General features: G+C 45.5%; 1 protein-coding gene across 1 annotated transcript in view; it reads left to right on the top strand.

Annotated features, from left to right (window-relative positions):
* Positions 1-27,296, top strand: part of LOC138548002 (cytochrome P450 4B1-like) — a 166,739-nt gene that overhangs the window by 9,009 nt on the left and 130,434 nt on the right. Inside the window, exons 3-4 of the mRNA XM_069642249.1 lie at positions 25,774-25,818; positions 26,048-26,175. Coding sequence (XP_069498350.1) covers positions 25,774-25,818; positions 26,048-26,175 — 173 coding nt within the window. The remainder of the gene's footprint in view (positions 1-25,773; positions 25,819-26,047; positions 26,176-27,296) is intronic.

Below are 27,296 nucleotides of genomic sequence, written 5' to 3'. Positions count from 1 at the left end.
GTGCGTGAATCGTGATTGCGGCAAAAGTATAAGGAGTAGCAAGTCGGTTCTAGGCTTGTTGGAAAGCTTAGATCCTAAGCTTTCAGAGGAAAGTTTAATTCCGTTCCTAGCTCAAACGGTTCCAGAGATACGGACGATTAAATAAAGGCAGATTTTCGGAGTTAAAGTAAAACTCAAAATGACAGGTGACAGCTTGCAGCTTCACAATTGACAGGTGACAGTTGTGCAGCTTTACAAATGACAGATGACACGATTTCTAGGAGGCTGTTCTACTTAGGTTAAAATAGTTTGGATTAGATTATTTTAACTAAGAGATTGGTTCTGCACAGTTCTGCTAGGTACTCACAATATAAATTTGAAATAGGCCTCGCCACGGATCTGGTCAGGTTTTGGACTGGACTCCGGTTCTGGTCTCGGCACTTCACAGTGATCTGGGTCAGCTCTCTGGTTCTGCTTATAGCGGTCTGGGTCACTCTGGATCTCTGGTCCGGTCTCTGGCAATTGTTCTTGGCAAAAGAATTCACACAGCTCGCCCGGCTGTGGAATAGTTCGCAAATGATTTTAAGGTTGCTGAAGCCTGCCGAGAAGAGTTCTCAGTTTGTGGGTTTAGGCCCTTGCTTTAAGTTCTGAAGTAAAGTTCTGGTCTTTGGAGATTGATGGATTTGAAGTCTGGATCTCTGGATGTTAAGTCGTCGGTCAGCATGCTCCGCAGCAAATGGAATTGAATCTCTCTACCTGTCCCAGCAGTCTCTTTTTATGTGTTTTGAAAATGGGTGTGTGCCTGGGCCTAGCTAAGCCTGCCCCTCTCTACTTGTCATTGGCCAATTCCTCCTCTCTCCCTTGATTGGGGGAAGGAAATGTGAGTCAGAGTGATGCTGTAGGTTTTATGGTCAGAGGATCCTCCCCTGGTCAGTTTGCCCACAAATCTATATTTGATTCAAATACATCCTTCCCAGATATACAATGTGTTGAAATTTCATGTACACATTATATATTCCTTATGGTCCATGCTTGTCCGCCTCTGATCTTCCTGGGGGCTTGCATTCAAAAATGACAACATTTTGCGCTTTTTAACTGGTTTTGCAATATTGGACATTTACCCAAATTTACACACATGTGCGCAAGGAGTATGGACATTAATTGATGAAGTGTCAGATTTTTCCGCTAGCAACCCCCAGAATCACCCCAGGGTCCTAACGCATCTCAAAATGTTCACAGAAAAATCACAAAAATAATGATATTACTTATAGAATTCTGACAAGTCCGCACTTTGAGTTATCTATCTTTTTAAAATTATGCCCTGGTCAAAAAGGGGTGTGGCTTCTCACATCACAGGGTGAAATAACTGGTTTATCCAGTTCCCCCAAGCTCAGCTTCTAGCAGAGGCACTGCCCCTCCCAGTTTCCCCTAAGAGGAAGCCACTTTTACGACACCCCCAATATAATATTTGCCTGAGTCCAGGACAGGCCTTTGTTCAACTCCCTGTAGTCCCCAGCTGCCACTCCCCTTTCAATCAACAGGGCCATGTGACCTCAGGATGCAGCCAGGCCTGGCAGACACAGCTGTTGATCCAGTTTCAACTCCTGTCGGGGGTAGTTGCCAGGCAGAATTCAGTTTCATTAAGCCAGGTTTCAGCTAAATGTCACTTTTTGTTACCAGTTTAAATCACTTACAATGTTTACATATACATTAAATAATTACTTCCTTCAAGTCATTTCAGAATATAGTTTTACATTGTATCCACCTCTTAGCAAGTCTTTCCTTGGTCTGGTTTTGTTTCATTTGTGCAGTTTTACACAAAAGTCTGGTGGTTTTAAAACGTCGGCTTTCTGATAGTGGTGAGTACTGGTAATGCAACCATTTTTGGGATTAAGAAAATGAATTCCCCACAGTTCTGGGTTGCTTTTGGCAATCAGCATTGCCATTCCCAATGGTTTCAGGCTGCTCTGTAGCCCAATGGTGGTTTTAGGCAGTGCCCTTCTGTGCCCACAACATAGGCAAAAATGGGTGGCAGCCTATTCTTCATGCATTTCCCTTTGCATTTTCTGGGAAGTTATGGCCATCATGATGTTTTCAATGCCAGTAAGGCACAGTTTTTGTGGTAGGGCTCGGATGCATGGGTAAAAACATCCCACAAGCCCCCCCTTCTTGCGATGGCCATTCTGATCCTTCACAGATGGAGCTCGCAAGATCTGGGATGTTTTTCTCATCTTCTTCCGGTAGATGGCACAGTTCAGCATCTTTTCCCCCATCCAGTTGGATCGATCGGTTCTCCTCGCCGGTCCTGATGGGAATATTGGGCGGGACCCCGGGCCCCTCGGGTCTCTGCTCCCGGTCCCCGGTCGTCCTCCTTGGTCAGTCTCCATGGTTTCATCTCTCCTAGGATGATAAAGCAAAGCGGCAATACACATTCCTAGACATTTTTCCACCACTATTAATGGTGTGGCGAACATGTACATTTTATATATCCAAATGCATTTTGCAGTCTGATTTTAAAAACAATATATAACAGGGCACATTTGCATTACGTTACTATATTTTTGATATGTGGAATATTTTAGAGTTTGAACTGACTTACTCTGGACCGGCCCCCTCTGGTATTGCAGAGGACTCCTCCAGTTGTTGCAGAGTGTGCCTGGGATGGCAACACTTTAGCTGATTTATATGGACCCACTTGCCTTCCCCCTCTGCCAAACCGCCTTTGGAGGTTGCAGATCTTGTAGGCCACAGGGGAGATTTTGTCTGTAATTTCAAACGGTCCCTTCCATGTAGGCAAGAATTTTCGCTGTTTGGCCTGGTTCCTTTGGAAATTCTATAGATAGACCTGATCACCCACCTTGTATTCCTTTCGGGTAGTTTTTAAATCATAGTGGGTCTTCATGCTCTCGGCTGATCTTTCTAGATTCCGCTGAGCATAGGCAAAAGCATGCTGAAGGTGTTTCCTTAAATTCTCCACATACTCATGAGTTGTGGAGGCATTTATCAACGTTTGCCCTTGGGTTCTGTAGAGCAAATGCTGGGGAAGCACCATCTTGCGTCCAGTCTTCAACTCAAATGGTGACATTTTGGTTGCAGATGAAGGTTTAGATCTGATGGCCATTAGGACCAGAGGTAATCGGATATCCCAACTTGGCCCAGAATCTGCCACAAACCTTTTTAAAATGCTCACAATGGTTCGGTTATATCTCTCCACTGCTCCAGAAGAAGCTGGCCGGTAAGCAATATGTAGCTTTCTTTTGACCTCCAGTATCTCCCACATCTTTGTCATTACTTCACTGGTGAAGTGGCTACCCCTGTCTGACTCAATCCTTTAAGGTAGACCAAAACGGGAAAAGATGTGGTTAATCATCAGGGCAGCTGTTGTTTCTGCCTTGCAGTTTGGGGCTGGGAGACATTCCACCCACTTGGTAAACAAGCATGTAACGGTCAACATGTACTTGTTTCCTCTAGACGAGCGAATCACAGGGCCTACAAAGTCGATTTGCAAATCTGACCATGGCAGTGTCATCCCCCTCTTTTGGAGAGGCGCACGGTGTGTGAGGGATGATGGCTGAAATTGTGCACACTCAAGACACCCCTTCAAGTAGTGGTCGAGGTCCTGCCCCATGTGTGGCCAGTATGCAAACTCTCTTAAGATTTCCAGTGTTGTGTGAAACCCCCTATGACCGGCGGTGGCCGCATCATGGCCGTGACTTAACATCAGGCTTCGGAATGAGGTAGGAACCACCCACTGATCATGGCCAGCTTGGGATTTCCTTACCAACAAACCGTCTTGGATTCGGAATTTTTTTTTACATTTCATCAACACTCTTAGGTCCTCTTTCCCAATGTAATCGGTATCCGTCAGGGGAAAGTTCTCAGGGTCCTCAAGGTGTTGGTAAAACTTACCAATAATTGGAACCCCTTCTGAGCTGTAATTAAATCAGCATCAGGGGTCTCCTTACTGCATTGTGCAGTTGAAAGATCATTGTGAGCATTTGTCTGGGACCTAGTGATAGCGGTGACCTGGATTTCCCCCAACAGGGACTCTATTTCGATTAGATCCCCTTGGATGACCCCGGTTTTGGCCAGCTGATCAGCTAAGTCATTTCCAGTTTTGTCTGGTCCCTCTACTTTGGAATGACCCTTGATCTTCTTCCAGTAGATGGTCATCCCATTCGAGGTGACCAGATCATCAATGTTTTGAATTAACTTCCCATATTTCAAGGGTTTGTTATTAGCACATAACATGCCTCTGGTTTTCCAGTTAACCAGGTGCTCCACGAACCCGTTACGTACATAATCCGAATCGGTGATTATGACCAGTTCGTGGAGTTGATGTTGGACAGCAGTGAGGATGGCCTGATGCACAGCCATCAACTCTGCCACCTGACTACTTCGGGGACCAATTTTGTATCCAGCGGAGGGTTCTGGAAACTCCTTCACCCATGCATTCCCTACGCCGGCCACCAGTTCTTTCACCCCGTTGCTGTCAACATGGTACGAGCATCCATCCACATAGACAGTGGGCATTCCCTCACACTTGTCTTCTTCAAAGACTTTGTGTGGGGAATTAAGGTATGCCTCCATGTAGTCCTTGATTTTTAGACTTTCGTCCTCGAGACAGTTTTCTCTGGCACAATCATGCAAGTCAGCCAGACATATCTGACCTCCACAGGAAAGCCTTGCATTGACAGAATCCAGGAAGTAATTCGGGAATTACTCACATTTCCGGCCCGGATTCTGTCACTTTGGAGATATTGCAGAGGCTGGTGTGGAGTTTCCACTATGATGTGTTCCCCCTGGATAAACGGGCGGTAATTCTTCAATGCCCACACCGTTGCCAGGAGTGCCTTCTCACAATCGTTGAATTTTTCCTCCACAGAGGATAAAGTTGTGCTCGCATAGGAGATTACTTTATTGACCTTGTCATGCTTTTGGTATAATACTGCCGTCAAGCACGTATTAGAGAACCCCGTCTCCAGGAAGAACTCCTTGTTTCTGACAGGGTAAGCTAAGCAGGGCGCTTGTGAGAGGCTTCTTTTGAGTTGTCTTACTGCATCGGCTTGTTATGGACCCTATTCCCACATGACCCCCCCTTTCAGGAGATGAATCAGGGGTCTAGTGATCTCTGCGTAGCCCTCAATGAACTTTCTGCTGTAATTAGTCAGTCCAAGGAGGCTCCTTAGTTCCCGCAGAGTTGTGGGGTCTTTCAGTTTCTGGAGTGCTTCCACTTTCTTTTCTTGGGGACAGAGACCCTGAGGAGTAATCTCATGCCCCAAGAAATTAAAACGGGTTCTACACCACTGTGCTTTCTGAAAGGAAAGTTTTGCTCCGGCGGCCCTCAACTGTGTCAGAACATAACGGATCTCCGCTATGTGTTCCTCCACAGATGAACTTTTGATGAGGACATCATCTACATAAGCCAGGTTACCCCTCGCACCCAGGTCGGGCATGGCCTTATGTAGGAAAATGTTGAATTCATTGCTGGAGTTGAGGTATCCAAAGGGAGTCCGGGTCCATGTGTACTGCTGGCCCCCAAAGGTAAAAGCCAGTTTGTATTGGTCCTCCCTACTGACAGGCACGGTCCAGTATCCATTGGTCAGGTCTATTGCTGTGAATACCTGTGACCCCTGAATCTGGGCCAGCCCTTGGTCAATGTAGGGCAGAGGCCATCGGGAAGTATGGACCCGTTTGTTGAGCTCCCTAAGGTCGGCGCAGAGTCTCCACTGGTCGTTTGGCTTCAATATTCCCAGCACCGGATTATTGAAAGTGCTGTGGACTGGACGGATTATTCCCCGGGACTCAAGGTTCTTAATTATTTCAGTAAGGGACACCATGGATGCGAGAGGCAAGCGATATTGCTTCACAAACACTGGAGTCATTCCAGGGTCCGTGGGAATTGTTGTGGTGTGGATGTCGGTGCGACCACAGTCATATGAGTCTACCGCAAAGAGATCTTGGAAATCCAAGAAAACTTGTTTCAACTTTTGCTTCTGTTCCAGAGTCACACAGGCATCAGCTAGGTTGACTCTCTCTTCCACCATCTGCCTGAAGCCTGGAAAGACTTCTGGTTTGGCAATCTCAGCGGCCTCCTCCAGCTGGGTGGAGAAGTCCCTGGTCAGAGTGCTGATTTGGACTGGAGGCTTCAGGTGGGAAAGGCAGCCCTCATGGACCTGGAAAATCACCTCATCCCTCCTGAAGTCACAAGTCACATCTTCCTTACCATAAGGGCAAGAAGTGTACACCAGGAAGTTCCCCCCATGCCGGGTGAAAATCCTGTCTGGTGTTGTGTTGTCATCACTGTCACTGTCAAAACAGTCCTTGGGGATTGGTCCTAACAGTTCATTTCCTAGATCAATGGAGAAATGTCGGTCATCAACCGCCATTCCAATAATGGTGCCTGCGGCTAGAGTAATACTCTTTAAGTCGCTGTTATCCACCTCTATTGGAATGGTGTCATGTTCTATGTTGACTAATGGTGTTGGGTTTACCCCTAACCCTTGCTGTTGGAGAGAAGCATTTAGATGTATATAAGCATCAGGGTTTTGCAATTTTTGTCCTCTTTTAACTTTCACTTCCAGGGAGAATTGTCGGGTCCTTTCTGGGATGGTGACTTCCTCTTTGATCTGAATTTCAACTGCATAAGGTAGCAATTGAGCTGACCTAAATGCTTTTTCTGGATCATCAAAGCCCATGGGATTATCCGCTAATCGGGACCAAGCTTTGAAGTTTATTAGGTCCAAACTAATGGCAAAGTGATTGAGATTGTCACTGCCTAAGTAAAAGGCGGCATTGACGTCTCGCACGACCCAACAATTATGGACTATGCTCTTGTTGCCAATGGAGATTTTGAGCATACACCTGCTTGGCAGGAGATGTTTGGAATTAGGTGCTTCCAGGTCCATTTCCCATTTGTCTATCAGTTTGAATGTGGGAATGGCTGGATCTTTTGGGAGTTGGCGGAACATGGCTTCGCTGATGAAGCTCTTTCCATTGTGCACACACACTCGAGCGAGAACAGAGTCCTTCCCATCATTTAACTGAACAGGGATGAACAACTGCTCTCCAATTTGCTGAATATCAGCCAGGCTCTGAGCTGATTTCACATCTTTCTGGACTATATGAGTGGGAGTTTCTGATTGTGGATTAGCAAAGAATTTCAGGGTGTTTCCTTCCAGTGTGGAATACCACCTTAAACTGGAAGGAAGATTGATTTTCAGAAATAGAGAGGACCCCCCATCACCAGTCTGTTGTCCTACTGCTATTACTGTCACGTCTGGAATCTGGTTGTTCTGGAAGTGAAATTCTACTTGGTCAGATTTTTGTTCAACCATGTGGCAGGTGCCGTTTAAACTAACATGGTTGACACTCTGTTTTAATTTTATTGGTCGGCTAGTCTGGGTCCAGAGGACCTTGTTTACGCAATCTATTAGGGGTGACAACCTTCTCAGGAGGTCATTCCCTAGTAAACAAGGGGTGCCCTCTGGAGTCACTACTATGACCGGGTGTTTCATCTTGTGTCGCCCAATTTTAATGTCCAAGTCTGCAGTCCCCTCAACGGGAATTTCCTTCCCGTCAAAGTTCTGCAGTTGTCCAGGAAGAGAGGTGAGAGGAATTTGGTAATTCTCCCCCCTTCCTGCATTTAGTTCCTCAAAGACCCTTTTGGACAGAAGGGTAGCTTGGGATCCAGTGTCCACCAGTGCCAAAATTGTACCCTGCCCCTGTACTTGTACCGGGGCATAGTATCTTCCCTCCTTCTCCTCAAAGGGGCACAGATAATGCACATTTTTGGACAACTGGTGGGCTAACTTTCTGGTTTTGGACATTGCTAGCGAAGAGATTTGGGCAGAATTCTGTGGAGAGCCTTGGGAATCTGAAAGAAAAAGTTGGCAACTGGAGCTCAGAGCCATTGTGGGTTCCCCTGGTTCCGGTTCTGGGCCGCCCCGCCCTTTTTGGAGGCAGTCATCAGGATGGGTTTGACCCTTGGGATTTTGGTATTGTCGGTTCTGGGATGAGATGATGGGCGGCGGTAGCTCAGTCTCCACATCTCCCCAGTCTGAATTGACATCCCTTGGGACTCATTTTTCCTTGGGAGGAGTTCCCCCATCCCTGAAGGAGAAGATCCTTTTCCCAGGATCTTCTGAGGATCCCTCTCCCTCAAATTGGAAGACCTGTACCTCCTCCACAAAGTGGGTCTGTTTGGGTCCTTTGTTTCTCCTACCCCCCCTCTGCTCCTTGGGAGGCAGGCTTTCAGGGGCAGGAGATTTTGTTTCCGGTTCCTGGTTTTCCAGGGGCTGTTTACAAGTTGGTAAGGAGGCTTCCTCCAAGGCTTTACACCCCCCTTCCCCTTGTGCCTCCTCCCTGGGAACCGGTGGGTTATCGGGGTGCTGCCCCCGTCATTGTTCTGGAGCACCAGGTCCAGAGTTTGGGGCATTCTGTGGTGGCATGATCATCTGAGGGTTCTGTTGAGCCCTCAGTATGTGACCCAGATCTCGTGCCATATTTTGGACCCGGCGCTCAAGTTGTGAAACCCGCTCAGGCTGATACAGGGCTCTATTTTCTCCCCTTGGCTGATCCCGGGAAGGGTAGCTATCCCTTCTCTGGTAGTACCCCTGGTTGGGAAGATTTTGGTACCCTTCCACCCTTGGCCTCCCCTTTCCCGGATTAGGTTGTCTGGGCTCAGGGAATTGGGGAAAGAAGGATGGAGGATTTTGGGACTGGAAATTGGGCGGATACCTGGGGAAAAAGTTCTGCCCAGGATTTGGAGAATTTCTGCCCTTCTGTGGGAAGTAAGGAGGGAAGTTCCCCGGGTCAGGTGCTTGGCTGGATCCCCCCCTTGGGCTGGAGGAGTCCACACATAACCCAGGATTGGTCGGTTTCCCTTGTAGTGGGGATTTACATAGTCAGGGGGCGGGGGACCCCATTTGTGGGACTACCTCCTCGATTCCCTGTCTGTGACTGGCCCGAGGGCCTTCTGGGCTGTGAATTATTTGGTGCAGGCAGGTTTTTAGGCAGCCTCATCTCCAAATCTAAAACGGGGGCAACCTTTACCTCTGCCACCTTGGCAGCAGCAGGGGTGCTGTTGGTTTTGGGGTTTTTCGGCACGTTATTTTTATTTTCGATAGGCTTCTGCACCTCATAGATCCGGGTAGCCTGTTCAATGACCCAGTCTAAAGATCTTTTCTCATGAAAATCTCTCACGAGCTGGGTCATTATGTATTTGGGTAAGCCATGGAAAAACATATTGATAAATTCTCTGCTATCCGTGCGTACCCTTCTGGTGGTCTGCGCAAAAGCACGCTTTAATTCTTGCACAAACTCTTGTGGGGCCTGATCCTCCCCACATTGCAAATTGTAGGCTCCCTTGCGAGCCTCTTGAGGATTTCTGTGCACAGAAAAATGTTTCAAGATGGCCGCCCTGTATGTGGACCACCTTGAATGGTTTTGATCCTCCAGCCCCGCAAAGAAACTGGAGTATTCTGGTGAGAAGTTCCACTTTACATGGACACAGGCAAAGAAACTGGAGTATTCTGGTGAGAAGTTCCACTTTACATATTGAATACAGCTTTGGCTGTCCTTCAAATGGAAAGTCTCCACCATTTGCTCATAGAGCTCCAAGTGTTCCCAAACAGAATACTTGGCGTTCTTATGATAAGGCGTGATGACACTCCTTATTGCCTTTATTTGTTTCAATGGGTCCTTAAGCAAGGCCCTTTTTGCCTTATTGGCCTTTTTGGTTCGGGTAACCCTGGTCCATTCATCCTCCGACTCAAAAGCGCTGCTCCCAGCGGTGCCCGTCTGATCTTCCAGGTTTTCCTGGATTCTGCGAGCCTGGGAATGGCTGGCAGAATGTGGGGACCTGGTCTCCTGTGTCCTGTAAAGCTCAGAGGAGTCTTCAGATCCCTCCTTGCTGCCAGGATTTGATGGGTACCCCCCTCACTGACCTAACTGGGCAGAAGTTTTCAGGATGCCCTTAATGGGCCTACTCTCCTGGGGTTCCCCACTAAATTGCACTGTGCTTGGGTGCCCATACCCGGATGCCCGCCCATCCATTCCTGGGAGGTACTGGCCTATGAGCCCCATACTTCTAGCTGGATAGTAATCTGCCGTCTCCGTGGCCCTGGGCTCATGTGCGCGAGGGGACATGGGGGTGGCAGAGTCCAGGGACTGGGAGAGATGAAGGCCTCTGGTACCAGGGCTCCTGAGGTTATGCTCAGGCGTTTCCCTTTCCTTGAGCACCTCGTTTCTATCAGCCCCTCCTCCCGGTTGCAATGCAAGAGCCTGCGCTTTCAGTTCCTCAGTTAAGGCCTTACTAGACTCTATCAGTCTCTCCTGCATCGCTACCTGTTGCTGGAGCCTATCATTGTGCTGACGGAGAGCCTCATTTTCTCTCTGTGCCTCCTGATTGGTCCTGGAGTACTGGGCCAGTCTCTGCTGCAGGAGGGTTACCTCCTGAGCTGTGTCCCTATTGGCCTGCTCCTTTCTTGCCAGAGCATCCTCCACCCTCCTGGTGTGCTCTAACAAGTTCTGGTGTTCTTTTTGGAGGTCACCCAGTCCCTGGAGGGCCAGGTGATTTTCTTCCATTTTCCTTTTTAAGTGGCAGACTTCCTGGCCTAAGGTATCCCTTTCCTGACTAAGAGCCTGCATCTGTGCCGCCAGGTCGTCCCTTTGCCTTTGGAAGGCACCAGCTTTCTGGCGCTCCTGGTCAAACTCTGCCTGGGTATCCAGGTCTTTCAAAATCAGTTTTTGCTCTCTGCCTTCTCCCTATCTAGGTGGCTTTGCAGGGTGACTACCTGCTCGGCACATGCCCTATTGAAATCTAATTGTTTCTCCAGCTTTTTATGGCTCTGCAGTAGGGAGTCCAAACCTTCTTGGTACTCCTTCTGCAAGGCCAGAAATCTGGTATCCTGGTCCGCCTTTTCCTGTTGCAGCACATCCATATCCTCCTTTATTTTAGTGATGTACTGTCTGCTGTCCTTTTCTGACTCCTGGCTCCTGAGCAGCCTCTGCTCAGAAGAGTCCAGATCAGATTGGGCCTTCTCTAACGCCATCTGTTGCCTATTTGCCAGATCTTGGCCTTCAGCACATTTGTCCTGTATGGCTCCCATATATAGATACAAATATGCCGCTATCCTGGCAATCCTATTATGTTCATCTTTGGCTTTAGGGGCCATATATAGTTCACTCAGGGCCACATGTAGGGGACCCTGATCTCCCCATATATCTGACCCTGTTTCAGTGACCTGTTGTGCGATTGCCTGCAACCAGACCGTTTGGTCCTGATGAGTCCACTCACCTCTCACATACAGCTTATGAAAGAAGTGCTCTCTGGCTATTTTGATGTCTACCAGTGTCGTCATTCTGGAATTTGAGTTCCTTCCTGATTTACAGAAGTTTGTATTTTATTTTTGCAAAACAGACCGTTTCCTTAGAGCGTTCCTTTGAGGAGTGCTTTACAGCGTAACACAGCGTAGTGATCCGACCGGATGTATGTATCTTGTCAGTTAGCACACTGTATTAATCTGCACAAGTGATGAATCTAATCCGGAATCCCCGGCTATGAGCCCCCAATGTTTAAGAGGATTCAATTCAACACTACAGCTAAGTCAATGCCTAGTCTGGGATACTGAATGGAAACCCTTATTGATATATCTTTATGTCCAGTTCATGAGTTCTGGATGACTACCCCTATATAACACCCCTCTCTTAGAATCCCCCTGACCCCACTGAGCCAAGAAGTAGTTCTGTTTTGCAAGTTTAAAAGGTTTATTTGAGAAATAAAACAAAATATAGATACCACGCTTTTATAATAAATTAATAATCGATATCGCCCTTATAAATATAATGTTAATCAACAATGGGTAATCTGACACTAGCACACTTCTTTATAATCAATGAGGAGTTAGTATAGGATGGATAAAGTAGCAAAATACTTTTATGATTTCAAGGGAAAAGCAATGAGGAATAAAATGCAGTACAGAAATACTTGATATGATTTTAGCAAAAGATAAGATAATCACTTTTTCTCTGGCAATTCACCCCCCTCCCCTATGCAATGTAAAAAATGGAAGGAGATGGAAGTAACACACACATTTCTCAGGAATGCAATCAATAACAATACGAAATTCAGTTCCCACCCCAGCAAGCTTAGAGAAAACCGGTATGAGTTTGAAACACAGGTCCAAAAGGCTTTTTAAATGTGAAGGCAATGGATGGGAAAATGTGCCAACTGATTTTAATTCCCTCTAGAGATTCAGGGTGAGTGGGAGATGCGTGTTGGTATTAGTTCGGGCTCACTTTAGCAATGCTCTATGAGTTGTTACCAAGTTGCAAACGGATTTTAACAAAAGAAAGAATGGAGCTGCTATTTTGACAAGTGGAGAAATTGAGCCAAAATCGCAAATCGCGGTAAATTTCGCGAGTGCGTGAATCGTGATTGCGGCAAAAGTATAAGGAGTAGCAAGTCGGTTCTAGGCTTGTTGGAAAGCTTAGATCCTAAGCTTCGTTCCTAGCCCAAGCGGTTCCAGAGATACGGACAATTAAATAAAGGTATATTTTCGGATTTAAAGTAAAACTCAAAATGACAGGTGACAGCTTGCAGCTTCAGAATTGACAGGTGACAGTTGTGACAGTTGTGCAGCTTTACAAATGACAGATGACACGATTTCTAGGAGGCTGTTCTACTTAGGTTAAAATAGTTTGGATTAGATTATTTTAACTAACAGATTGGTTCTGCACAGTTCTCCTAGGTGCTCACAATATAAATTTGAAATAGGCCTCGCCACGGATCTGGTCAGGTTTTGCACTGGACTCCGGTTCTGGTCTCGGCACTTCACAGTGATCTGGGTCAGCTCTCTGGTTCTGCTAACAGCGGTCTGGGTCACTCTGGATCTCTGGTCCGGTCTCTGGCAATTGTTCTTGGCAAAAGAATTCACACAGCTCGCCCGGCTGTGGAATAGTTCGCAAATGATTTTAAGGTTGCTGAGGCCTGCCAAGAAGAGTTCTCAGTTTGTGGGTTTAGGCCCTTGCTTTAAGTTCTGAAGTAAAGTTCTGGTCTTTGGAGATTGATGGATTTGAAGTCTGGATCTCTGGATGTGAAGTCGTCGGTCAGCATGCTCCGCAGCAAATGGAATTGAATCTCTCTACCTGTCCCAGCAGTCTCTTTTTATGTGTTTTGAAAATGGGTGTGTGCTTGGGCCTAGCTAAGCCTGCCCCTCTCTACTTGTCATTGGCCAATTCCTCCTCTCTCCCTTGATTGGGGGAAGGAAATGTGAGTCAGAGTGATGCTGTAGGTTTTATGGTCAGAGGATCCTCCCCTGGTCAGTTTGCCCACAAATCTATATTTGATTCAAATACATCCTCCCCAGATATACAATTTGTTGAAATTACATGTACACATTATATATTCCTTATGGTCCATGCTTGTCCGCCTCTGATCTTCCTGGGGGCTTGCATTCAAAAATGACAACATTTTGTGCTTTTTAACTGGTTTTGCAATATCGGACATTTACCCAAATTTACACACATGTGCGCAAGGAGTATGGACATTAATTGATGAAGTGTCAGATTTTTAACATGCAGACATTTGGAGTGAGACCCTATTTTCCGCTAGCAACCCCCTAGAATACACCACAGGGTCCTAACGCATCTCAAAATGTTCACAGAAAAATCACAAAAATAATGATATTACTTATATAATTCTGACAAGTCCGCACTTTGAGTTATCTATCTTTTTAAAATTATGCCCTGGTCAAAAAGGGGTATGGCTTCCCACATCACAGGGTGAAATAACTGGTTTATCCACTTCCCCCAAGCTCAGCTGCTAGCAGAGGCACTGCCCCTCCCAGTTTCCCCTAAGAGGAAGCCACTTTTACGACGCCCCCAATATAACATTTGCCTGAGTCCAGGACAGGCCTTTGTTCAACTCCCTGTAGTCCCCAGCTGCCACTCCCCTTTCAATCAACAGGGCCATGTGACCTCAGGATGTAGCCAGGCCTGGCAGACACATCTGTTGATCCAGTTTCAACTCCTGTCGGGGGTAGTTGCCAGGCAGAATTCAGTTTCATTAAGCCAGGTTTCAGTTAAATGTCACTTTTTGTTCCCAGTTTAAATCACTTACAATTTTTACATATACATTAAATAATTACTTCCTTCAAGTCATTTCAGAATATAGTTTTACATTGTATCCACCTCTTAGCAAGTCTTTCCTTGGTCTGGTTTTGTTTCATTTGTGCAGTTTTACACAAAAGTCTGGTGGTTTTAAAACGCCGGCTTTCTGATAGTGGTGAGTACTGGTAATGCAACCATTTTTGGGATTAAGAAAATGAATTCCCCACAGTTCTGGGTTGCTTTTGGCAATCAGCATTGCCATTCCCAATGGTTTCAGGCTACTGTGTAGCCCAATGGTGGTTTTAGGCAGTGCCCTTCTGTGCCCACAACATAGGCAAAAATGGGTGGCAGCCTATTCTTCATGCATTTCCCTGTGCATTTTCTGGGAAGTTCTGGCCATCATGATGTTTTCAATGCCAGTAAGGCACAGTTTTTGTGGTAGGGCTCGGATGCATGGGTAAAAACATCCCACAACTGGGCCTTGGCTGTTTTGAGAGATTGCAGGTTTTGGTGGTCTGTGATGACTGTAATGGTGTGTCTGGCCCCCAGAAGGTAGTTCCTCCAGGCTTTAAATGCGGATTTGATAGCCAGGAGTTCCTTGTCCGTGATGACATAATTAATCTCTGGAGGTGAGAACTTTTTCGACCAGAAGGCCACAGGATGTAGCTGGCCGGTTTCCGGGTCTCTCTGTGAAAGGACAGCCCCCATTGCGAGACTGGACGCATCAGTTTCAACAACATAAGGGAGGTCTGGACGAGGATCTCGGAGGATTGGAGCGGAGGTAAACCTTTGTTTAAGTTCCTTTAAGGCTTCTTCTGCTTCTTCTGCTTCTGCTTCTGCTATTTTTGTAATAGTACTGTGATTGGGTGCACGACCTGAGAGAAGTCTGGGATGAACCGGCGGTAGAAGTTCGCAAAGCCCAGCATGTTTTGTACCCCTTTCAGAGACGTCGGTGAAGGCCATTTCAGAATGGCATCTACCTTGTGCAGGACATTCTGATGCCTCCTGGAGTAAGGATAAAACCAAGAAATTCTACTTCGGTGACGTGAAAAAAGCATTTTTCAAGCTTTGAAAGCAAGCAATGTTGACGGAGCTTGGTAAGGACTGAACGAACGTGCTTGACATGATCTTGTTCCAAGGCTAAGTATACTAAGATGTCGTCTATGTACACTAAGGCGCACTCATCAATTAACTCCCTTAAGATGTCATTCATGAAATATTGGAATGCTGCAGGAGCGTTGCATAACCCGAAGGGCATGACTTGATATTCAAACAAGCCGTACTTAGTACGGAAGGCGGATTTCCATTAATCTCCTTTTCTGACTCAGACCAGGTGGTACGCTCCTCGAAGGCCCAATTTGGTATAAATCTGGGCATCTTTAACTTGGTCTAGCATCTCAGGGATAAGTGGCAAGGGGTAGCGATTCTTCACAGTGATCTGGTTCAATGCGTGGTAGTCAATACATGTTCTCAAGTTTCCTTCCTTTTTCGGTACGAAGAACAAAGGACTGGTTGCGGGGGACTTCGAAGGACGGATAAATGAGTTTGCAAGGTACTGGTCTAAATAGGATTTCAAATGAAGGTTTTCTGGTTCTGTGAGAGCATAGATCCTGCTGCAAGGGATTTGTGCACCAGGAACAAGGTCGATCTGACAGTCATAGGTCCTGTGCGGCGGCTATGTCTTGGCTTGGTCCTTTCGGAAAATATCCTGGAAATCATGGTATTCACTTGGCAAGGTATTAGTTGCTACCAGGGTTGATACTGTCCCTCTGGGAGTCATGGGGATACAGACGTCGGGTTTTTCCTCTTGGTAATAGCAGGCAGGGGAGCAGTCACCGGGGAAGGTTAATTTTCGTGCCCGCCAGTCTATCAAAGGGTTGTGAGCAACTGACCATGGCATCCCTAGTATTAGCCTGAACTGAGGTGCCTTGATGAGATCGAATGAAATAGACTCCCGATGTCCGTCCTAACACAGCAAGGTTACCCTGGCTGTGGACTGGGTTACTGGTCCGGAAGCGATTTCTGTCCCATCCACTATGGTTACCTTGTCCATAGTTGGCTTAGAACACAAAGGAAGCCCCATCTCTGCTGCCAGTTCTTGATCAATATAATTTCCAACTGCTCCGCTATCGATGTATGCTTCAACGGCATGCATTCTTGACGACTGTTGGTGGTTAATTAAGATCACTGGTATTGCAAAGTGCGAGGTCAGCAACTCTTTCTTTTCACTCGACAAACTGACCTCTACGTTTGTCGAACTTGGTAGTTTCCCGATTCCTTAGCTTCATGCTTCTCTGTGACCCCGACTGTTCTTCTTGGGGGTTTTACTGGACAGTCCTTCAGGAAATGTCCTGGTTTCCCACAATACAAACAAAGCTGTTGTTGTCTTCTTTTGTCCCGCTCTTGTTTTGTTAATGGAGGCCGTATCCCTACAATCTGCAGGGGTTCTACAGCATTTTCAGGTACACGGGGTGTGTTTTCTCTTGGTCGAACATACACGGTCCGAGGGTCCGTCTTAGACCGGTCTGCCGTTCGGTCCTGCAACCGGTGGTCTAGCTGCACAACCAGATTTATGAATTCTGCACAGTCTCTGGGTGGATCGACCACCTGGGCTAAGACGTCCTTTAATTCGCCTCGTAAGCCTCGATGGAATAACGTGGTTCTTTTGTTTTCTGGCCACCTAGCTTCGCAACCAGTCTGTTGAAGGTAGCAATGTACGTTAACAAGTCATGATTCCCCTGTGGGAGGGACAAGAGTTCATTGTCTACTGCTTGTTCCTGGGTATGGCGAGCAAAAAGTTGTTCCATTTCTCTCTGGAACCCCCCAAAGTCATGTAATAGAGGATCGTCATGGGTTACCAATGGCACCGACCAATCTGCTGCACTACCACTCAGGTATGATAAGACAAAAGCTACCCGAGCTTGGTCGTTTGGAAATGCTCCAGACCTACAAAGAAAATGAAGGCGGCACTGATTGATGAATGCTGCATACTTCCTTGGGTCACCTGAGAACCTTTCTGGTGGTGCCAGGGGCACTGTTCCAGGTAACGTGATCTGTACCGGAGTTGGTGGAATGGCGGGGTTTTGCATCGTTGGATTGCTTCCAGGTAGAGGCGTCTGTCCTGCCTGTGATTGCAAGTATTGCCTGCTAATCTCTTCAGTGCGTTCTTTGGTCACCATTAGGTCTCTCCGGAGGGCATTAGTCTCTTGTCGGGCAGATTGAACCTCAGCACGAAGCTCTCCTAGTAATTGGGCCAATTGGTCCATTTCTGATGTCTCCATGGCGCCCAGGTGGATTTGTTATGGTAGGCTTCGTGTACTGTTACGCTCACCTGGTATCAACAGGGACGCCACCCAGCTGGGTTACTTGCTGGTATGCTTCTCAGCTTTGCCCTGAAGTGGTCTGCGGGGAAGGTTCTGCCTTGTGGTAGAATTAGGCGTGCTCTCCGTCCTGCCTTCTTTGCAGGGGCGCGTTGTCTCTCATGGGCGAGTGCTGTCCAGTTACTTCACTGACGCCAGCCCGTTTGATATTGTTCAGGTAGCTCTTATTGCTGTTCTTTAGTTTTGTTGCTATCCTGCATGCGTTTCTTTGTTTAAAATGTCTCTTTTTTCTCCCTTAGGTATGCGGAGCTTCAGCGCGGCGAACTGGCTTGGTTGAGCTCGGCTGGTAAATGAGGGCGCATTAAGAGCGCTATGATGAGGTAATTAAGCGCTATGCGCAGTGCTGCGAAGTCTTGCCTTTGCTAACCTGTGTTTTCCTTCCTTGTAGGTCGCAGTGTTCTTCAGAGCGAGTGGAATATCCGGAGTGGTGCCAGCTGAGAGGCAACCAGCCAGGTAAGCCTTTTGAGCAGTTCGTAATTTGTAAATGTCTCTTGCCTCTATCGTCCTCTTTCAGGTCATTCTGTCCGGGAGGTGTGCAGATTCGAGGAAGCTGTTCTCAGTAGCTGCGAGTGTTTAAAGATGACGACTGCAGGGAAGATGCTGCTGCTAATGATGTTCCTTTTGTCTCCTTGCAGGTTCTGCTTCTCCGAGGTTCGAGGGAATAGCTGGACACAGTGAGCGTCACGTTGCAAGCTGCAAAGTAACACGAAGCATGTTCTGCAGTCAGGGTGTGGTTTATATAGCCCAGGTAAAGAAGTACCAGGGAAAGTAGTTCCAGGCCTGCCACACCCAAAACACTAGACCGCATAGCTTGGTTCTTAGTAACCAAGCTATGTGGATGCCTCCATGTTGGCTGACAATACAATAAAGTAGTTCCCAAGCACATTGTTGTTCATGGTGTCTGAGCCTGGCGCCATAGGAGCCAGGATTGGCCCCATGAGGGCTTTTGAAGAGGATGCCAGGCTCTAGAGGCCCGAGTCCTGACTCCACCTGGCCAATGGGTTTGCCAGAGGGGGTTTTGGGAGAGGGTCGTGACAGCTCAGCTGTATTCAAGTCCTTCGGGATTGTCTTCTTCTTCCTGCAGTTCAGAGAATCTAAAGGACACAATGTAACACTTCTGTCTGCTTTTATCCATGTTTCCTGACCCTCCCATGAATCAGCATGTATCCCGTTCTCAGGACTAATTACCTCTGCACTCAGTTAGGTCCCGCCCTCACCCCTTTTTTTACCGGGATCGCAGGCCACCATGTTGCCTTTGCCATTGCCTGAGTGGTCTGCATCGTTTCTGCCTTTTCCAGACCCCTGAATTCCAGGCTGCCTTCCTGCACCCTCTTCTCTGGTGAGTAGTCTGGGGGAATACACATTTGTTTTGTCTGGCGAGGTTCTGAGCTGCCACTTCCCCTGCTCCTGGGTGCCACAATCCCTGTGTCAGCAACGGTCACCTGTGATGCCCGTTTTAACCATAGACAAATGTCCAAGACAGGCCCTGTTGCAGAGGTATCTCGGATTCTTGTCACCCAATACCTCCTTTCAAATATGCTGAGTCGTCATCACTGAAGCAGAACGCCGTTGCACTCTGCTGCCTCCCAAACCCCTTCCCTAGGATCTAGCCGTTCGGGTAGATCAGAGGTCCGCAACAGATAATCTGCTATGATCTGGAAGGCAGCCTGTTTGTGAATGGTAAGGCATTGAAAGGGCTGAAGCATAAGGAACCATCTCAGGACCTGCAGATTTGAATTCTTTTGGATGGCTACCCACTGTAGTAGTGATGGTCGGTGAATAGTGAGAAAGACCGACCAAGCAGATAGTAACAAAATGCCTCAATGGCCCACTTGATGGCCAGGCACTCTTTTTCACTCATCAAATATTGACGCTCATGAGGCAACAATTTTCGACTGATGAAAGCGACAGTTCTCAGGTCTGCTGTGTTACCCTGCGACAATAAGGCCCCTACATCAGATCCAGAAGCTTCAGTCTGGACATAAAATTGCCAGGAGAAATCCAGGCATTGCAAAACCGGATGGGAGGATACCACCCATCTTAGTTCATCAAAAGCCTGTAACTATGGGCCCCGGGGCTTTACAGCATTCGGTATTGCTCCCCGCGTCTCAGGGCTTATTGCTTAAATAAAACTGAACTCGGGCTCTATGTGACCTTTAAAGGACTAGACTGCTTTCCTTAGATTTTTGGAGTTTCTTCTCCTGGCCCTTCTACTTCAGATATGTTCACCTTCTCTGCAAGTGTGTCCTCCACTTATGAGGGTCTTATAAACAGTTAATGCCTTATAGCCCTGAGGCTGATAGTATCCCAAGCTGGCTGCCGTGTTAATATACTACCCTTTTCCTAGATATATTACACAGTTGATTGATGCTGGCTTCTCAGCTGGTATTATGCCCTATTCCTTGAAATCTGGCGTGACATCACCTCTACTGAAAATGCTTTCCCTAGATCCACCTCTGCCAGCAAATCTTAGATCCATCGCTAATCCTCTGTCAGTCTCTAAACTAATGGAGAGGTAGAGGGGGGAATCACAATCCAATTTAGATCACCATCACTGCAAACCCCTCACCACCTATTCAGTCTGGCTTTCAACTGGCCCATGGAACAGAAACAGTCTGCTGGGTGGATGATGGTGGATATTTAAATCCTGATGTTCACTGTCATTTTAGATCTTTCTGCTGCTTTTGATTTTGCTGCCCTTCATCAAACTTTACCCTCCCTTATCCACCCATTCAATACCACAAATGACTAATATAACCCTTTTTTCGTCGTACTGGTCACAAAAAGTACAGATGGGCTCATTATATTCCACTTCATTGGGGTCTCCTGCAGGGTAACCTAGGGGTCTTCTCTGTCCCCATTTCTCTTGCCAATTGTCACCTGATACCACTCTTCCTGCTTTTAATGTCTTTCCTGTAATGCTAGAATCATATGCAGATGATACACAAGTGAATGCTGAGATCTCTGAGGGATGTGGACTTTTAACCTTTGTTTGATTAACTAAACTTTCCTGAACCAAAGAAAACCATCCGAATCCAAATAGTTCAAACACTGAGGTTAACCTATTTGATACTGAGAATAAAGGAGGTATTTACAGACCATTCAGTTGCCTCCATTGTTTGTTCCCAAGGTAAATGATCTTGCAACCCCGAGGGAGGACTAGACCCTGAAGAAGCACATGCTAGTGGCAGGTTATTAACTTCCTCCCACAGTGTTAAACAGTTGCAGGCCATTGTTTAGAAGTTTACCTAAGGAAACAGAATGTGTTTCCTTGGCTTACAAACTGCTAAAATAACTTGATCAGTTATATGAGCTGTATTTTGATTTCATTTTGATGGTACTTATATTGTCTACTAAGTGGTGTTTATTAAACAGCTCCTAAGATCAAGAAACAAGCCGTAGTCCATGGAATATTTTTATTTAGATCAGTCCTCATCAAGAGTTGGGCGCTATCCCAGTGGTAAATCCACTGGAATACCGCCCAATGCATTTACTGTTACCGCCACTTGGTCCAGCGGTTTTACCGCAGTGTAAATCCCCATGTTTTTGGAGTTCATTGGACTCAATGGTGCATTTTTGGTGCAATTAATGCGACGGTAGTTACACCACATTGTGTGCCGAAAATGGGCAGAAAGTTGGCGGATTTACCTCCAACTCAGAGCTGGAGGTGAATCCTGAAACTTTTTGCACAACTAATAGTTGGGTGGTGTGGTATTGCAGCAGTAACGCTATTACCGCCGCTATTTTTAATCACACCGCCCAACTCGTGATGAAGCCCATTTTGTAACACCATCAGGTGGGGTGTTTTAAATTATCTTCTTGCAGTTGTAACTATATAATTACTACAAACACTGTTTTAACCCGATCAACCAATTCTAACTCTTTGCAGGTTTCCCTTTGTTTCACGTCTGAGTCAATCCAGTAGGATGGGGGCATCTCAAAAACACAGCATTTCTTGTCCTTAAAAGAGCCGAATGCCTCACGAATAAGATTCCACATGTAGGTAGCGCTAGCTATTGTACGTGGTGAGCAAGACACTGCCAAGCCTGCCTCCACTATTCAAAATAGGGATGTCAGTAATTGTTTTGTGCATGCATAGACACAAATAGCTTATTTTTGCCTAGAAATCTTTATTTTTCTGTTGCCATGTTTTTTAAAGATAACATGAGAAAATTAGCTTTTTATGCGAGAGCAGGTGACTTTTAAAATAGGACGGAAGGGAAAGTACCCTACTGAATGCATGTGTACATTGTGTACAATATCAAGGATGTCAGGGGTGACATTAAAGAAGCCCAACCCAAGCACACCCCAGGGTGGTTGACAAAGATTATATTAAATTTACTTTTGTTAATAATCACATAGTTAATAGTTCACTATCTATCGATGGGTGTACTCTTCTGCAACCGGGTTGTAGATTGTGATGGTTCACTGTGATATTAACGAATCAATAAATAACAAAAACATGTTTAACAAAACATTTTCACCGAAAATAATACCAATTACTTTTTTTAATTGGGGGGTTCCTCCCAAGTCCCCTGTTTCTCCTTGTTTATAACCCCACTCCAACCCCCTGTCCAAGCATTTTAACTCCTTACCCCACCCCCTATACATATATTTTAAAAAAGAATTGTAAATATGTAATAAAATAAAGTAAAAATGTATATATTTCAGTACAAATGATTCGTTAAACATGTTATCATCTTTTTGTTATTATCACTGGGTACCGATTGTGCTGAGAGGTAGACCATTATTTGGTGGCTTGCATGCTGCAAATGATATTAAAGGTCGGCTAAATGAGAATAGACCCACTGATTTAGCAAATGGGACTATTGCTACTGAGTCAGCCAACTGACAATTTGAGCCCCACTTTATTGACATCTACCCTACAATTGGTCCCTGTTATGACCAGTAGTCAGGGTACTTATAAAAGATACTCTGGTAACCAGCTGTGATCCTCAGGTTACTTTAATCAGGTTTCATCACAAGGAGATAGGAGGTACAGTACTAGGGAAGCCCACTGGCTTCCAACACCCGGGCTACATCATTACCAACTGCCCTGGGTGGGCACTCATACACTCAGCATTCCAATCACATTCCAGACATTGCATTCATGACCTCACTCCTACAGACACACATCATGCCTTCAGGAAGCAGGGAATAAACATATAATAGGAATACCGTTCCAAACAGTCCCTTACCCACTTGTGAAATGCTCCTATGATGTAGTTGCATAGGTTTAATTAAATATTGCTAGGCTGACAAAAGTCTTAAAATAACTAGAATGGATTAACTTAATTAGAACGTTTGATATTGTCTATTCCCAAGAATCCCCAGCACGAAAAATTATTTCCAGCTACTCAATCAATGGGAAAAAGAGGTTGAGTGGGGGATCATGTTTATTGGTGAGCACCAAGTTAAATGCATATATTATAACATTGGAATTGATTCCCCTGATTTACAGGGTTTGCATCTTGAAAAACCCTTAGGTAGTACTCTTATATTGTTTAACTAGGGGGGCTCTGCCCAACTGGTGCTTTTGGCGCCAAACCTCGGGGGCTCTGCCCAAACCCCCTGGCAACTGCAGCGCATTGAACTGAACGGCTTGGCCGCTTGTAGGGATGCTCCACCAAACCAAAGGCTCCCTTTGTTCACACCCTCATCCCCCTTTGGGGAATTGAAAAGTTGGACAATTTACCAGCAAAGTTGGAGAAATGTTGGACGGAATGACAGCAGACCCATATCATTAGGGCATACAATGACCCAAATTCAAAGCATTACGGTACCGTCACTTACACAAGTTCATCACACAACTTCATCAGTTAATATCAGGTAATAAACTTCAAATGCCTTTGGACAGTATACCATTAAAGTTGGATGCATGTGGAACGAAATGACACCAGACTCATGTGAAACGTTACACTAAATAGTCAATTATACACAACTTCATCAGTGAATGAACTCCAGTGAATAGACATCAAATGTCTTAGGAATTGCAGTTTGGACTGTATACCATTAAAGTGGGTGGGCTAAATTTGGAACGGAATGACGCCAGACCCATGTCTGTATGACATACGATGACCCCAATTTAAAGTGTTACAAAAATCGTTACATAAAAATGTTACACGACATCGTTTTATATATAGGGTAAATTGCTTGGCACAGGAGAAGAACAAGTTACTTACCAACTGTTTTTTCGACTGGATGTTCCTCCCACGTATTCCTTATGTTTGATATTCCCAACTTTTCAGTAGAGGGCGCTGCGCCTTGATGACTGTCGAGTCGATGTCCCTCGAAGGCCTCCGTCTCGACTTCAACCTCATCACTGGTATAAATAGTCACGCGCAGCGTCCGTTGCTCAGTTCCTTTTTGTATAGGTATTGTGCAGAATGAGACAGTTACTACCCTTTAGGGAGCACAGACTGCAACTATAAGGGACGTTTTACTGCAGGGAAGGATGGGAGGGGTAAGGAATACGTGGGAGGAACATCCAGTTGAAAGAACGTTACAGTTAGTAAGTAACTTGTTCTTCGAATGAATTGTCTCCTTCCACGTATTCCTTATCGTTGATAGTCTCCCAAAGCAGTAATATGTGCAGGAGGAGGGAGTAAAAATGTGTATGTTTTTACAATGCACAGATTGCAATACAGCTTTCCCAAATTTGGTCTCCTGGCTAGAAGATGAGTCTAAACTATAGAATCTAGTGAAGGTGTGTGCAGACGACTATGTGGCAGCTTCACAGATGTCTTTTATTGGAACTCCACTCTGGAGAGCTGACGAAGCTGCGATACCCCTGGTTGAATGAGCCCTCAGGTGTCGAGGAGGGTCTTTCCCTGCCAGTTTATAGCATTCTAGGATAGTTAGAATTATCCATCTCGAAATGGTTTGTTTAGTGATGGCTAGTCCCTGCTTATGCCCTGTGTATCCCACAAAAATTTGGTCTGTTTGCCTATCTTTTGCAAGTCTGCTGATGTAGAAACTCAAAGCACTCTTTGGGTCAAGTCTCTTCAGCCTTTCTTCCTCTTTCCCCGGATGAGGAGAAGGGTAAAATGAAGGTAAGGTTATCTTTTGTGTAATATGAAATTCTGGCACAACCTTTGGGAGGAAATTTGGCTTCACCTGAAGAACAATTTTGTCGTTATGAAAGACAGTGTGAGGGGGTTTTCAGGATAAAGGAATCTCAATGGGCAGGAATGAAGGGGTTAAAAAGGAGTACCCATTAGAAATGTCAAGACTAAGTTAAGGTCCCACAGGGGGACTTGGAATGGAGTTGGGGGGTAAACATTGGTCAACCCTTTCAAAAATTGAATAACCAAGGGTATTCGGAAGTATGAGAGTTCCACAGCAGTGCGTTTAAAAATGGACAGCGCTGCTAGGTAACCCTGGACTGTGCAGATCTGGAGTCCTAAATTTGCTAGGTGTGAAAGGAAAGATAACAGCTACAGAATTTGTTCCAACAGCAGCAGTATAGTGATTTGGTTGCTGGTCTTCTGGCCGAAAGCAACACCTCCATTACGTCATCCGGGAGGTCCCAATCTTTGTACCTCAGCCTTTCAGAAACCATGCATGAAGGCTGAGAGTCCTGATATCTGGATGGAGAACCTGACCCTCCTCTCGCGAGAGAAGATCTCTCTTTGTGGAAGATGAATCAGAGGACAGATGGACATGTCTAGAAGGTCTGAGTACCACTTATGCACAACTTCATCAGTGAATAAACTTCAAACGCCTTAAGAATTGCAGATTTGAACAGTATACCATTAAAGTGGGCTACATTTGGAATGGAATGAAACCAGACCCATGTCTGTAGGACATACGTTGACCCCAATTTAAAGCGTTACAAAAACCATTCCATAAAAAAGTTACACAAAATCGTCACGTACGATTTTAGATTATAAGATGGTTTTCTTGGCACAGGAGAAATAGATTTTAAAAAAGTATGTGAATTACTGTTTTAAAACAATTTGTCATTGGTATTAAACAAGACAGCTTTGCTAACTTTAGGAAATATAGTATATTTGATCTTACTGTATTGATGGATAGACAAGTCGGACAGTGGCAACCCATAAATATGAAATTATGATATTGTTTTTAGTATCTAAAGGAGATATAACTGTTTTTGTAATTAATTTTGTGAACATAAATGTTTGATCTTTTGTGTGCTGACTGACATCTATGTGCTACTTTTATGCTTGGTTGAGATGAACTAAAGTATGATTGAATTGAATGGATTTCAAATAAGTAAGTCATTTTTCAGGTCAACATGCGGATGTCAATCCTCACAGTTGCTTTTTTCTACTCTCTGTAGATCCAAAGGCTGACCTTGGCGTCAATTTTGTTACTCCGTGGATTGGTATGTATAGCATATTTTGAATAAATCGATCTTCCAGTACAGAAATGGTTGAAAAATAATTCAATCAAATAGAGTTTGATTGGATCTTCCAGTACAAAAATGGTTGAAAAATAATCCAATCAAATAGAGTTACAGTACAAGTAAAAAGCCACGTTTTAGCAATCTGGCAAACCAATAAGATGAGGAGGATAGGCTGACCTTGATGAGTCACTGTTCTTGCTTCCACCAGGGAAAGGTCTCTTGATCCTATCCGGGCAGAAATGGTTTCAGCATCGCCGGCTACTGACTCCAGCATTTCACTATGATGTCCTCAAGCCTTACGTTAAATTGACGTCAGAGTGCACCAATGTGATGCTGGTATGACACGCCTTTTCCAAAATCTGCATGGTATGCCTGCTTTGCAAAGCAGATTATTGATTATGCTGGTAATTTCTTCATTTTAAATGTGTAAAGAATTTAAGGATTATAAAGGCCTCAATTTGTTAATTCAAGTGTGCTACTACTCCCTACTGATTGCATTACATTTTAAAATCCTTTAAATGCCCCTATTAACCACCAGGTGGGATGTGAAGTGTAAACCAGAGCATCCCAACCGTAGAAAGATTTCCAGAGAAACACGCCTTCTCGTGTTTGCGTTTGTGCGCAAGTGCATGGGGGTGCATTTGTGTGTGTGTGTGTGTGTGTAAAACAGACACAGAGAGAAACACACACAGACGTTGGTGCATCCACATGTTTGATTGTCTTGAATATACACAATGCATTTTGTCCGATCTATACGTATTCTACTCTTCTAAAAATCCGTGCACCATTATCCCCAACTAAATCATTTGCTGCTTCTTGTTTTTTTAAAAGGGGGGTTTGATCCTGCATATTCCCATTCACCACCCATTACTGAACAGTCTACCTTTGCTTTTCCATAGTGTATTTTACCCATCATACATTTAATTGGCTGTGGGTCTTGTGCCCAACCCTCCATACCCGTCCCTCTTCACCAGACCCCTGAGCCGTGGTATGCATCTTGCATTGTCGCCAGCAAATGTCTCCTGCGTGACTAGTCCTTCCCCAGCAATAATACAGGAAATGGATATATAAGCACTCCAGAATCACACTTTGCTTGAACCCAGAAACTGACCGATCCTGGGAAACCTTCCGCAGCCTGTTGACTGAATACGGTCTACTTCAAACACTAATAAGCCACCATTCTGAACACCCAGAATCGGAATGATGGTGATTCATTGAATAGGGATTCAGTGAATTAATGTAAAGTTCTTTGCATTTGGATGGGTTCTTCCCATGTCCTACCCAACTCCCCTTTAGTCTTTACCACAACCTCTATCTACCCCTCGTCCTGCATCATGTTTCATTTTACAGTTTCGAGTTTATTGCTAAAATGCATTTTCTGTGTTCTGTTTTAAGGAACTTCTGCACCTTTGCAGGTCCATTTTCTGCTTATGAACATACACCCACTTGGGTGAGCT

This window comes from Ambystoma mexicanum, chromosome 1q, assembly GCF_040938575.1.
Source record: "Ambystoma mexicanum isolate Mex_15411 chromosome 1q, UKY_AmexF1_1, whole genome shotgun sequence".
Lineage (NCBI taxonomy): Eukaryota > Metazoa > Chordata > Amphibia > Caudata > Ambystomatidae > Ambystoma > Ambystoma mexicanum.
Note: the sequence above shows the minus strand (reverse complement) of the source record. Positions and strands in the feature narration are given on the sequence as shown.